The 15,376-nt window shown below is 37.3% G+C and overlaps 1 protein-coding gene across 8 annotated transcripts in view; it reads left to right on the plus strand.

The window, feature by feature from the left end:
• LOC588695 (serine/threonine-protein phosphatase 2B catalytic subunit alpha isoform) overlaps positions 1-15,376 on the plus strand; it is a 99,810-nt gene that overhangs the window by 34,447 nt on the left and 49,987 nt on the right. For all 8 annotated transcript variants that reach the window (XM_011680477.2, XM_011680478.2, XM_011680479.2 and 5 more), the window contains one exon: positions 12,026-12,137. In XM_011680477.2, coding sequence (XP_011678779.1) covers positions 12,026-12,137 — 112 coding nt within the window. The remainder of the gene's footprint in view (positions 1-12,025; positions 12,138-15,376) is intronic.

Consider the following 15,376-nt stretch of genomic DNA (forward strand, 5'->3'; position numbering starts at 1 on the left):
AAAATGAGAGGGTGATCCACCCAAACACAGAGAAATAGAGAGATGGAAAAGAATAGAGAGAAGGAGGGAGAAAAAATGAAAGAGATGGCTGATACATTATAATCCAAGAAGGCGGCCCACATATTTTGCCTCTTCTCTTAGACCAATATTGTTATTTTGAAAGTCATGAAAAGGCACTAAATATCAACAAACATGGTCTACAACAACTCCAAATGACAAAATAATCCCAGCTATGAATTAAAAAAAACATTTGATAGCCAAAAACTTAAAAAATTTTGGCATTAAAAAAAAAAAGCCATTTTTTTTCCCGATCATTTTTATTGATTGGCGATCGGAAATTATTATCCGATCACACCTGATCGACTCAAGATCGGCCCTCGATCCGATGATTGGTTACAGGCCTAGAGGAGGGGGTAGGGGATGGGGTAGGTAGATTTCAAGATGGTATATACATGTACATATAGAGACAGAAAATTGATATGGAGAATTAGACAAAATCAGAGAAACAGAGTGAGAGACAGAAAAAGAGCCAGAGACGTGATGAGAGAGGAGGAGTAATTGGAAAAAGATAGTATTGATAAGAGATGAAGCCTGAGAGGAAGGATTCTCTAGAGATGGGTAGAAATAAAGAATGAATAATGATGATATGGGTAATTCCACTGGGAAAAGAACTTAAAAAAAAAAAGTTGTGGACATTTTCCTTGTATGAGAATTTCAATATTTTTTATCATAAAAATGATATCTATAGGTGATCATGAATAGTGTCTTTCTATTTTGATTTCCTATTGTTATTGATTTGGTTAAAACCTTAAACCATTTCATTAATTATTTACTTCAAATGAAGCTGTAGAGTAGGAGTAAATTTGTGCATCTCTGTAGTCCAAGGCCTTGTCCTAATTTTGTTCTCTTGTAAAGGGATGAAATTGTGATAAAATTTGATTTCTTGGCAAAGTGTAATGCAAGTTCCAGACTCTTCTTTAAAAGTGAAAAATATTTTTCTAGAGAAACACCATAAGACAAACACTAACCAACAGTGTACATTTTATGCGTATTTCTCAATGTGCCCTTTTGAAATGTAAGAAAAGATTTATGCGTAACATGTTTGTGGGAGAAGGCTTTTAGAAATATTAAAAATTCTATCGCAATGGACATTGGTACGTAAAGTAGATTTCATGTGGTAGTTGAGTAAGTCTGTATCTCGAATGGTCAGTTGATGATGAAAGTCGTCTTTGTGAGAGTCGGACCACATCATCATTTTTGTCCTTGAAATCTAGCGACTGAAAACCTCCACCAATCTCAAAATAATTTTCAATTTTCTCTCATGGTCGTTGATTCCAAAACTAATTCTCATTTTCATCTGCGCCTCCTTTAGAAGCAACAGTCCACTGCATCTTTCTCTTTCTCTTTCTTCATATCTCTCTATTTCTCTCTTTGTGCTTCCATCCCCTTCCTCTCTCTCATCCTCTTCCCCCCTCTCTCTCTCTCATCCTCTTCCTCTCTCTCTCTCTCTCTCTCTCTCTCATTCTATCTTGGTATACATCACTCTTTTGGTATTTTTCTATTACTGCTCCTATATTTCTTTTATCGCTTTAAGATGCTTTCAGTGAGAGGGAGATAGAGGGAGAGAGGGATAGATGGAGAGAGGGAAAGAGAGAGGGAGGAAGGGAGAGAGTGGGAGGGAGGGAGGGAGAGAGATTAAAGCGGGGCGATTTTGAAAAGAGCATTCGGAATGTTAAGAGAGTATTTAATCGCTCATCCTCTCCGTTTGCCTCCCCACACCCTACCAATTACAATGCAGTACAAATGAGAGAAAATCTGCCCACTAAATCTGACAGATGCACTTGGCAGTGGTGCTAGTAAATTGAGTCGGAGTGATTCAGTTCCACATCCTGTGTTTATGCAGTCTACTCTCCAGACACTCCTACCCAATCTCTCTTCTCTCTCTCTCTCTCTCTCTCTCTCTCTCTCTCTCGTTCAATAATAATGTTCTTTAAAAAAGCTGATTCTTGTTGGTGTCATAAGCTGATGACACTGCCATCCCTTCCCACGAAAACACATCCACCATCATCCTTTGATAAGGAATGAGGGAGTATTGAATGATTGAAGATGAGTAGGCGTTGCTGGGAGGAGACAATGAAAGCAGGGTCTAGATGCGAGACTAGTTGTGTGACTGCTCGTTGAAGGTAGCCAACTTGAAAGGGGTACTCCTACAGGTTGTCGCGCTGAGAGCCGCTGAGTTTCGGAAGACGAAAAGCGGAAGAGATTTGAAGAAGACCCCGGAAAGTACCCCGAGTTAAGGCCTGGGCAAATTACAATTCCTCCTGTACAGACGTACACTGTAGCTTGCCTCTATACTTCTGGATATATGTGATTATGACATGTAATACTACAAGGAATACTTGTAAAATATAACTTCTCTCTTAATTTTGTGTAAGGCTTTACAATTCATAACATCATTCTGTTGATTTATATGTTTTCTCTTGACCTTCCAAAAGTGATAACAATTTTCGGACTTCTCGTACCCTAGTTAGATACCTTAATAACCAAAGAGCAAAGAAAATAACTGCACATGATTGAAAGAAACTGTACATTTGTCAAAAGGAAAGAGGGAGAGAGGGGGAGGGGAGTGAGTGAAAGAGTGAGATAAAAAGAGAAAGAGAAAGAGAGATAGAGAGATAGAGAAAAAGAAAGAGAGAGAGAGAGAGAGAAAGATAGTGAGATAGTGAAAGAGAGAAAGAGACACACAAAAGAGACAGAGAGAGATTGCGTGAGTCTGTATTATTATGAAGGGGATTCATGTGATGTTTCAGTCTCTGTAGCATGCATAAAACATTTGACCTTAAGGAAGAACCTGTAAGATTGACTGCCCAGCCGTTGATATGGTTACACTAGCCAGATGTGATTGCAACGAGAGAAGCAAAAAAAAAAAAAGGAGAAAAAATAGAAAAGAAAAGGCTTCCTTACTAAAAAGAGTTGTGGGGGAGGCAATATTGGAAAGAGGGGGAGGAAAATTGAAGGAGACAGACATGTAGAGAAAAAGAGAGGAAGAAAGAGGGACAGAGAGGAAGAAAGAAAGAAAGAGAGAGAGAGAGAGAGAGAGAGAGAGAGAGGAAAAAGAGAGAGAGAAATGAATTAGGTAGAATAAGGAACAATAATTTTACCAGGAGAAATGTAGAGTTGGAATTAGAGAGATGAAGAGGGAATTAGAGAAAAGAGAGAAGCTCGGGGAGACCAGTAGAGCAATATTAGGCCACTTTAGAATGACTCAAGTTAGATGGAAAAAGTACTTTGTATTTAGTACCAGGGGAATAGGGTAATAATGCATTTATTCAGCTTTAGGAATGATAACAGTGGCAGATATATATTACTCTTTTATCATTACATTTTTGTTAATTCAAAGTCAAATATTTTTGATAGTCAAATAGTGAGGGTAGGAAATGTATAGTTTAAAGTGCTTGATCTAAAGCGAGGAGAGATATTTTTGAAAGAAGGTTGTTGAATTTACATTGTTTCATATATTATAGAGACTGAGGAGGATATTGAAGGTTGAGAAGAAATTATATCAAGTCTATATATATTTGCTAATTTAGTTCCATTTCCTAGATACATACATGTTTTTGAGTTATAAGAATATTGAAAAGGACTGAGAAATACTTTTTTCAATTTTTTTTTATAAAATAGCGATAAATAAAAGATAAAAGATTGAATACAACTTTAAAGATCTAAAATGTCTGTTCATACAATTAAAACAGTATATAATAATGATAAAAATAATAGCTTACATTTATAATGCGCTTAATACTTTGTTTCTAGGCACAGCATTATTATTACCCTAGTAACATGTGCTGAAGATCACATACTATTATAAACTCATTGCAATCCAATGTCATCCATATATGACAACCGGCAATAAAGGGTTTTAGAAAACCACCATTATTCCCTGTCTCTCTCAATAGACGTGTGATTTATGTCTGGACAATTACCATTGTATACTTACTGCATAAGCGCTAGACCTTAAGAGAAAGAGAGGGGAAAAAACGAACCTACCACCGATAAATGTCAAACTGCTAGCGCGCAGAAAGGTATGAGCAAATGACCCATTTATCAATGCATGGTGACCTTTTGATATTTGATAGCAAAACGACCCGCAAATTAGATCAATAAATATGGCGGGCTGCAAGTATCAATGAATGCAATCAACTTCTTTTTTTTCTTCTTCCGTGGTTGGAATTCCCGACATGTTCAAAGTCCCGTTTACACTCGTTTTAGGAATGTCCTCTTTTACCTTAGGAAGGACTGGTTCTATATCTGTATTGCTCATGGATAATTACAGGAATGTTTTGAATATCAAATTATATTTGACAAGTATGATTGTATTTTCGCCAACACAAGAAAATGAATGTCCACTCACTGCACTGTCATTCACATGAAATAGAAAAATATCCCAAGAAGCAAAAGATCAATTCACTTTTAACATATTCAATTAAATTTTGCTTTTACTGTGAAAAAAAAGAAGAATATGGCAAAATTCTAGAGACTTATATTGTCATTTTTACAGTAAAATACAAGAAAGCATGAAATAAGGTTATCAAATATATACATTGACATGAAGTAGATCAATGATAATTAAAATGAAAGTGAATTCATGCATTAACAATACAATTTTAAAGAGCAATTATTATATTGATTCAATTGGATAGATTTGGATGCAAGTAGTTCATGACAATGAAACGAGTCAATATTAAAACCTTTGTAGAGGCCTGGAAGCATATCCCGCAAATATAAATTTTAAGGCATTTCTAAACCTATTTTTGTGTTGATAGAATTGTTGATTTCTTTATTTGCTTACACTATGAAATGACTGCCTGCCTGGAATCATACTCATTTCTAAACCTATTTTTTGTGTTGATAGAATTGTTGATTTCTTTATTTGCTTACAATATGAAATGGCTACCTGCCTGGAATCATACTCATTTCAAAACCTGTTTTTGTTGTTGATAGAATTGTTGATTTCTTTATTTGCTTACAATATGAAATGGCTACCTGCCTGGAATCATACTCATTTCAAAACCTGTTTTGTTGTTGATAGAATTGTTGATTTCTTTATTTGCTTACAATATGAAATGGCTGCCTGCGTTGAATCATACTCGGTGGCTGCGATTGTAATATTCAGACCTGTCTCATCACATTTACATTCGAGGGGAAAAAATCTGATTGCACGTCTTGCATTTTCAAGGAGAAAACTCCTGGGGGCTGTTTCACAAAGACTAAGATTGACTTTAAGTTGGACTTAACTATGGCAGGCCATTCATGCCACTAGTTCCTCTAACCATTCATGGCATTGATTTCTCAAAGGACATATAAATCGTGGTCACAAATCTATAGAATTTACATTTTTGTTATAGTTTATTATTGAAGGAAAAAATATTATCTCAAGATCATAATTGAGAGACCAATAGCGAGAGCAACCAGTGGCATGAATGGCCTGCTATAGTTAAGTCCAACTTAAAGTCGATCTTAGTCTTTGTGAAACACTCCCCAGGACTTAGTATTGGAAATGATTTTCCTTACAAACTGTGATGAAGCTGTACTCCTACGGGTTAGACACTGTTTGAATACAGCCATCTTTGGCATTTCACGGCGAGAAGATAATAGTTTAGATGTATCAACTTTTACAGTTAGATTGACTGAGCTGTCATTTCATTTTGACAGTGGTTCTAATGTGAAGATTATTCTTCCATTCTTTCCGTACGAACCGATATTATTTCTTCATTTGCTTTTGTCATGGAGGAACAGTTTGTGAGTGTGATCTTGTGAAAAAGATGCAGATTTTTTTCTTGCAAACTTAAATCTTTTGATTTAAGGCCATTTTCGATTTCTTGTGACTGAATATTCAATCTTGTTTGACTTTGTCAGCCCCTAAATCATGCTCTACACTTGGATAGGTGCATGCGATTGACTAATTGTTTTTCTAAAAATAAAAAATTAAAAGTAGGCCTACAATAAATGAATCAGTTTTTTCTCCAATCCTCTTGAATTTTCTTTCTTTTCATGTAGTAGGACTACACGCATGTGCAAAGATTATATTCCGCTGCATGTGTGTTGATAAGGTCAATTCCAAGCAATACTGAATGACTTTTCCAGAGAATTCTTAGATTAATGAATATATACAAACCATATACAGCTTGAGCTAACCACACAATTGAGTGGTCACGCTTCACTATCTCTGAGAGGCTCCTCTTCACACTGTCCTTGGTCATTCCGCAATCTCACGAGCGTTTTAACGCATAACTCCATAAAGAAATAAATGGTGAACAAAACATTTACACTTAATAATAATATTACCAATTTATTTCAAGACGGCACGGTCAAATTATAAAAGCTACGATAAATCGATCACACGTACACCATTTTTCGTATTTATTGCTTTTACTGACTTTACCTCTCAAATCGAATTCAGAGTTCAAAGTGTTTACGTTTTATACTGACTGACCCTGGACAGTGTGGAGAAGCCTCACAGAAGCTTGAGATTGCCAAATAGCCTGCTATTTTTTATCCTGGAAATTAGCCAGATCACGAAATAGTCGGCTCTATGGCAGGTGAAGACTCAAATAGCAGGCTATTTGCTCTGGAAATCTTCCCAAGATATCTTGGGCTAGTTTGCAAAATATCCCGCTATTTGTCCGGTGGATCTTCACCAGCCTGAAGACTCACACTAGGCGCTAACACTGAGCAAATTTCTTGAGCTAATTTCTCAAACTCGAGTTTTGAGCTGATGGAGACACGATTTGTTACTTCGGGCTAATTCCCCGAATCACAAAATAGCCGGCTATTTGGCCAACTCAGGCTGATGAAGACGGTCCTATGATACGAAAAGCGTGACCACTCGTTAGTGTGGTTTGCTCAAGCTGATAGACGAGTCTCCGTTATGTCTAGCTATCTTTTCAGGCTCATTAGCTGACCAGTATTCCTGCACATTTTTAGCTAGATCCAATTAGAAGTCTAATCATCTTTGAAAATCTACATTGCTTAGAATATTAACATCCATTCATTCATACTGTAACGTTTGCCAAGAAAATGTTTTTTTAATGAGTGGAATGACCTGAGTGGATATCAAATGTTTAAGTTTGAAGAAGGTTATGTACATACTAAAAAAAGTGTTGAGCTTTAAATTAGTATAGAGTATCATTCCAACACAATTCACTCTAATTTATATAATAGATAATAATAATTTAAGATGTATATAGCATAAGGTGCACACAAAAATTCACTACTAAAATTTCAAATACAAACAATAAACAAATTAAAGTTAACAAAATAATCATGAATCAACAAATCAAATGACAGATGCAAATGACAGATTCAGTAAGAAATCAAAATGACAACAAGTATGTTCATGAGAGTTAAAGATAGATTAAGATAGGTCTTCAGATTTCTTTTGGAATAGTTCAATATACTCATTTTGTAAAGCAATGCTTACTATTCTTTCTTTCAAAAAGAAATTCATGAGAATGCACGATGGAACAATGTCCAACATGACTATATTAACATCTACCCAAGATGTGTGTGTATGTAAATGGCATACAAGAAGAGTCCAGTTAATAGAAGGTAGACAAAAATGCCTTCATTCATGTCAGCAATGAGCGATGTGAATTGTTTGCCCATGCATGTGTGTACATGTAGAGTATATACTCAATAGACAGGTCAAATAGCAATATTTCTGTAGCCAGGCAAAGGTGAATAATTTATGCCTGTCGACTCTTTCGCATGGGCTGCATGCCAGCCAGCCAGCCAGCCAGCCAGCGTATGGCTGTGAGCGTTAGGATGGATTGATCAATGCATGAGCGCACACCAGAGGTCTCTCTCCCCTAACCACTAATCGCATCCATTATTCAGAGTCAAGGCTGTACCTATTGGGTAGGAGGGGTGAACAGGGAGTCTGCTACCCCCCTCCCCAAACCTCTCCCCCTCCCCTCTCCCCTCCCCGAAACCTCTCCCCAAACCTCGCACCCACCTACCCCAACACAATCATTACTAATTCCTTCCATAATTCAGAGTCACGGCTACACCTGTTGTATCAGAGGGTGCATAGGGAGTCTGCTACCCTCTCTAGACCTCTCACCCTCCCCTCCCGCACCCAAACCCACCCCACCTTCCCCAGATCCCCACCACCCGCTCCAATTACTACTTATTCCATATAGGAGGTGCATGGGGACTACCCTCTCCAAACCTCTTACCCCTACCCACCCACCCACGGTTAAGCCCATCCATTATTCTGTGTCAAGTCTACACCTCTTGTATATGAATTATGAGGATGAATTATGAGGATGCATGGGGAATACCTTCTCGAAATGTCTCGCTCAGCCCCCTCCCCATACCATCCTATTATTGTATCCATCATTCAGAGTTGAGGCCATGGATGCATCTTGTACTTGTATGTATTTTAGTTTAGAGAAGTCTGCTACACCACAGAGCTTGGAGGGCCCCCACCCCCTCAATCTGTAATCTCACCTAGTGTTAAAGAGTTGAAGGTATACCTCTCTATGGAAGTCAGGGAGGGGGAGGGAGGGGGCTCCTTACCTCTCGGCCTACCTCACCCCCACCAACCAGTCAAGGCACTACACCTCTTTTCAGAGTCCATGGGGAGTCTTGGAAATTGGGCCATGAGTGTTTCACTTATTCTTAAGCCAAAGGCAATAAAATCTTTTTTTTTGTACCCCCCCCCCTCCCATCAAACTTTCTTAGTTTTTGTCAATATCTTTATGGATTGAACTTTGCTACACGGTCAATGATTACCTAACATTATTTAGAAACCCAGGGCGGTCCACAAACAAAACATTCAAACATGAAAACTTGCAGCTTGGAAGGAGTATGACATTAGTCTCTTGCATCTGGGGTCCAAGGCCTTAATTAAGTAGGACCTGTAAGCTCTGATGTTCTTAGGGCGCGTTCATGCTTGATTTTGAAGGTAGAATGAGCGATTTGTAACGCTCATCGTAAACGCTCATCGTAATCGCAGTTCCACGGTGAACTGTTCATGCTCACTTCTCCAGGCAATTCTCCCTTGGTGGCCTTAATTGGCCTAGCAGCTGGATTCGCAACCTTGAAATGCGCATGCTATGTAGACCATGGTCCATGCGTAGACCCACTAGAGGTCAGTACGTTGACCCCATTTAAACGCGTTTACAAATTGTAAACGCATCTTTTTGTGAGTCTACGATCGGCGATCGTGATCGCAGTTTTTCGGTGATTCTACAAAAGTAAGAATTAACGCAACAGTGTTTTAAACTAAACGCGTAACAGATGCCTGATTCTGGCCAGAAAAAGTGAAGCATGAACGCGCCCTTATACCCCTTTCATAGTGCTTCTATCGGAGTCACACGGATGAAAATACAGATAGAATTTGCCTTATGGTAACATAGGTGAAAATGCCGCTTTCCCTTCTGTCACTTTCATTCTGCTGGTGAAATTCACTCATTGTGGCGAGCCCCGGCAGGAAGTGAAGAATTATTGCGCAATCGCTTGTTAGCTGCTGGTGCTTTAAAAAAAATAAATCGGCAGGCAGTGCAGTGCGCAGCTAGCTATCCGGGCTCCAAAAAAGCGCGCGTTCACTAGCTTTAGCAGGAACAAGATATCGACCTTTGACCATTTTCATCGGTGTTTTAATCAGCATTTTCTCCCGAACGCATTCTTAGTGGCCGTTTCATCGTAGTCACACCGATAGCAAGAGAATTTCTTCTGCTCTTGAGCAGGAGAATTTCATCGCCTATTTCTCTTCTTTTCATCGGCTATTCTATCAGATTTTTCTCCTCTGTACCATTCATATTTGCTGTTTCATCAGATGCATCCGGATTTATCCAAAGAGAATCAGGCCACTATGAATGAGATGCTTTCCAGTGCAGTCTGAGCCATACTTTAATGTATTTTCAACAAATTTATTGACAATGAGAAATAATTTCATGCTGAAAATCATCTTTTTCTCTTGAGCAGTACTCAAAAAGTTATTTGATCTCAGTGCAGGAAATGTACATTTTCATACATTTTAATTCCCATCTAGGTCTCGTGTTACCAGTGTGTCAATGTCATTCGTTTATGTCTTGCTTTTGTGATGGCATTTGGGAAATCCCCTTCTTTTCCACAAACTCTGTCAAGAAAGAACGTGAAAGAGTGCTCATGCTTCTTTACTTCTTGCTAAAAGCTTGAAATTTGAGATGGGCATCTTTTCATTACAAAGCAGGATATTTGTTCTATGATATTAGGAGGAAAAAAAAATATGGGAAAGCTTCAAGCAAAATGATGAAGTTGTGTCTTTAACAGGCTTTTGCTTTTGTTGTTGTTGATATCTACATTTATATGCCTTTCTCGTGATTCCCGTGATATACAAATTGGTATGGAGCTTGTTCAAATATGAGGCAGTTAAGTGCATTAATAAAAATCTGCCACGTTTTCTTAAAGGTGTATATGATTGGCAACTGTGCACAAGTAAGGTCCTGCGCATATTCTCTGAGCTCTGTGTTGAAGCCTGTCTGCACTAGTTTGGCCAGGAGGGATTAGACCTGCCTGCGTAGTCACTGACAGGTGGTTATCTTATCAAATCAGCTTTTAATTAACATTAGAAAAAGAGCATCATGGGGGACCAATGGTCACCGATTAGGCATTGTTTGGTATATAGAGGGCGCAAGTAGCTATAAGTAGTGCAGTGGGGCTTTAAAAGATGCAGAAAAGTGAAGCATATTACATTTTTACATCATCTTTAAAAACCGGACTCCGTTTTGCAGAGCCATATCTGAACGAGGCAATTCTACATGAGGCTATTCTTCATGAGGGAGGCTCTTCTTCGGTAGGTTGGTTGGATGAAGGTTGACCCTTGTTAGAAATCTCATCATTCCCTGTCTCTCTGCATTCAGTGACATTTGCATCAAATCCATACACAGTCGGGCATCATACAAGCGACTTCAGTCTCGATAATTCTCATGCCCTTGCCTCCCCAGTTCATTTTCATCGCTGTCTTTTTTCCATCTTCATTCATTCGCCTGCAGCACATGCATTTTTTTTGCCACTAATTGATTCTTTACAAGGAGCATAATGTAACAATTTTCTGGCTCTCATTCAAAGATTGAACTTTAAGAATTTTTTCTTCTTCAAAAGCCTAATGAAGACATCATTCAGAAGAAGAAAAAAAAAATCCAAGATTCTGCAATCACAATTTAAATGAGCTATATCTGATGAGTTTGTGTCTTAAAACTCTTATCTTGATAGAGTTGGCATATATGCATGCTCATTCAATAGACAATTGATTGATTCGCGATGCTTGGAAAGGGCCAAGAAATCAAACTGTTTCTTTTTTTTCTTCATTTTCTTCTTCAAGCTAACAGGTGTTTTTAGAGTTGTGTTATTGTAACATGACTGTTTGATAGAAGCTGAGATTGGAAATCAAGATTTAGAATGAAAGAATGCAACAAGTTGCACCTGTTTAACCTATTCAAGGAATACTTCTTTACAAATGTTAATCAATGTACCATTCACCAATGATCAATGAATTGTTTTTGTCTGTTATTCAGTAGAAACTGGTTCGTGAAGTGATTGCAGATTGTTGCTTTTTATGTTATAACCACAGGGTTTAGAGAAAAAAAGGAATGGAAAATATAAAAGTTATACAGAATTGTAGTGAGAAAAAAATCAATAATGAGGCAGAGGATGGTCAAAACATATGTTTGTTAAATTAGAAGATTCCTACAGTTCTGCAATTTTGCAATTTTTTATTTTTGCAGTGTGAAATAATACATGTAATGAGCCATTGGGAGATCTAGATCACCTTGTCATCAAAATGTCCTTTTTGCAAGGTTTTTGCGAGGTTTCCTGTGTTTATCCCTCGAGTCATATCTAAGGATGGTTGATTTCAAGTAGATTTTATTTTAGAAAGTTGTTTATCTAGTACTGGAAAAGGATTTAGCTGCTTTTATTATATGAAAATATGGATGATATATTAATTCGACATTTTCTCTTTTTTTCTTCCAATCTGCAGTGTGTGCTATACCTGTGGAGTTTGAAGATATTGTGTCCAAAAACACTGTTCATGTTACGAGGAAACCATGAGTGCCGGCACCTCACAGAATACTTCACATTTAAAACTGAGTGTAAGTATAAATAATATTTTTCAAAATATGTAATATGAATGCTTGACTCTTACTTCAGTGATTTCAATGTGTAACATCACTTGCTGGAAATCCTTTTTGTGTTTTATCAAATTTCCGATTAATGATTGATTTGCAAAAATAACTGCTAATATACAGTACATGACTCCATTTGTAAGAATTACTGGATATGACTAATTTGATACAATTTATGGAGGTAATAAAATTGATGATGAAATGGAGAAATTATGTGATTTTTTTCTTCTTCAGGAAAGTGGGGCAAAAGTCAATCAAAAATAGAATTTCACAAGAAGAAAAACTGTACTTGAATTTAATTAGGATATCACAAGTCAATACTAACTCATGTATTGGTAATATAATATTGTTTTCTCTTTCTCTCTCTCGCTTTCTATTTCTCTCTTTATCTTTCTCTCTCTCTTTCTCTCTCTGTCTCTCTCATTCTCTCTCTCTTTCTCTTTCTCTCTTTCTCTCTTTATCTCTCTCTCTCTTTCTCTCTTTATCTCTCTCTCTCTTTATCTTTCTCTCAAAGTGCACCAAAACAAGATTTTGTAAATGTTCCTGTCCATATATATATACACTTCTTCAGAAGAAATTTAATTTAGATTTCATTATGTGATTTGAATACCGCCAGAAAATCTTGAATTCAAGCCAACCTAGAATTTATTGGTATTTTGTTACTCGCTGTGCATGTAAATTTTTGAATCGGTTTTTTAATCTAAAATCCGGATATGAAGACAGTGGTAGTCTATTTGAGAAAGGAGGATATTGCAAATCATGATTCCAATATCCCTGCAAGAATTTGGGTCTTGTGACCCAAAATTGGATGGTTATTCTAGGCAGTTTGACGGTCAGTGTGGAAAGACAGTACATACTTTAAAAATCAAAATACCATTTGTTTTTCTAAATCAGTACAGATAAGAGAGGAAAATTGTGTATATACTTTTTTTCCCTACTTATTTTGCTGCCTTTACTATTCAGGATTGCCTTTTCATTGATCCATCTAATGGGCCATTTAAAACCAAAATGGAATCAAATTTGTTGCATACTTCTTTGTAAAGTACCTTGATATCATTTGCCTTTTCAGGGAGGCTTCCTGAATTTATTTTTTGATACTTCACTCTACACAAATTTGAATGCCTCCCTGCTGATTTTTTGAAAGATTATTCCTATTATGCTGTTTGCAATTGATAGAAACCTCCCTGATTTCTGAATGAATCCTCCCTGAAAGCTGAATGTAAAGGTTGGCATATCTGTAACAGGTGAATGAAATGATTTATATGAGGGAATTTTGGAACGCTTTCTTTGAGTTATAAGTCTAGAGTAGATATGGACGTACATGTATAGTCATACACACAGTCAGTAGAAGATACACAAATCATGAGAGTTGAAACAAACAGTCCTTGGACAGCTAATAAGGCACCAGCTGACAAAGAGAAACATCGCATGATATTTAAAAATAAATCATCCAATTTTTGTAATACTTAATTGGCATGTTGTGTAAAAAAAGTATTAGCAGCACTGTTGAATATTAAAGTGACTCGGTAACATTGTCTCAGATTCTGAAACAAAATCCTGGATTTAGCTCATGCTGCAATGATAATTATAAACCTTTAGGTCAGTCAGGAACCCTATGACTTTTACTAGCTGATCGCCTGTCAGATTGACAAGATATTTATGATTGGAAATTGAAAACCAATTTTGCGTTTTCCTAACGGTTTTCAAAACACTACAGTTTATTGGAGAAAACGAGTATGGTAAGAGCAGTCACTCAAAGATTGTTACTTTTTTGAGGCACTTCTTGATCATTTTGAAGCGCAATTTTTTTAGGGCTTCAATATTATATCACAGACACTGATAACAGTAACACTTAGGGCCAGCATCTCAGATTTAACATTGTTAAAGGATGCCTTTAAAATGAGAGAGAGTGTGTACTGTAGCAGTGTGGAAGAATTTTGAGAGAGACAGAGGAAGGATGGAGTTTCCTGAGAAATTATCGCCTTTTTCCCACCAAGGTGTGATCCTTTCTCGTGGAGCAATCATTGTGAAAAATATATGAGCGTGCTACATGAATATTTGACAAGGAACTCCCACATGAACGCCGTTTGTCTCGATTTTACACTGTACGGTGAAAAGGGCTCATTACTCATAGTCGACGCCAACGAAATAAAAACAAACAATAAAACAAAACAAAATTCTTTGAAATTCACCAAGGTAACGGCAAGAGATTGAGATGTAGAAACAACTTGGTGTATGAACCATTTTGAATGAGATTCCATGTCTCAAAGTATGATTTGTCAATCGGAATCTTGTAGACGTACGACTCGACGAGCTCGGTAACATCATCAAATGTTCAAGTTGATGGCACGGTGCCTTGTAACATTTAAAGAGTTACGAATCAAAGTCTTTGCGTAAATGTTTACATGCGTTAATAGTGAGCTGTGTAGATTGCATAATGATGGGAGTGGAAGTAAAGATTCTAGCCACGTTTATGTATGATGAGATGTAACATAATATCAATGCTATATATCATCCTTGTTCTCACGAAGTGACGGTAGTGAGGAAAATCGTCACGCAAAGTGAATGCAATTTTTTTTCACTACCGTCACTTTGTGAAAACCGACGAATTATGGTCAACCGTGTGTGGTGAAAGTATTGAAGATACCCCATCCAACCACGTTTATGTATGATCAGATGTAACATAATGTCAATGTAATAGTTGTAGATACCCCACCTGTACGTACATTATATGTATGATTAGATGTAACATAGTGTCAATGTAATACATTGTAAACCATGTGAGGTGATAGTATAGAAGATACCCCACCCGTACATAATATAGTATGATGAGATGTAACATAATGTCAATATAATACATGGTGAACCGCGTGAGGTGATAGTTATGAAGATACCCCACCCGTACATAATTCTGTATTACCCTGGGAAGATTGAGTGTGTAATCTTGTGTCTGCTAATTCAACTGCTGTCTCCAGCAACCCAAGCCAACCTCATCAGCATAAAATATCGTTCACACGGAGGAGAGGGATGACTCCCTATAAAAATTCAATATTGTGCCATAAATTTTAATAAAACATGATCTGGCCTAGTAGAAGGCAGAGTCACGACTCCTTTGTGGTGCGGGTGTGGGTGAGTGTGTGTGTGTGTGTGGGTGGGTGTGATAGCAGCTGAGTATATAGCGGGTGTTGGTGAGTGTGTGTGTGTGT

The sequence above is a fragment of the Strongylocentrotus purpuratus genome, unplaced genomic scaffold (genome assembly GCF_000002235.5).
Source record: "Strongylocentrotus purpuratus isolate Spur 01 unplaced genomic scaffold, Spur_5.0 spur5_scaffold_10, whole genome shotgun sequence".
Taxonomy (NCBI): domain Eukaryota; kingdom Metazoa; phylum Echinodermata; class Echinoidea; order Camarodonta; family Strongylocentrotidae; genus Strongylocentrotus; species Strongylocentrotus purpuratus.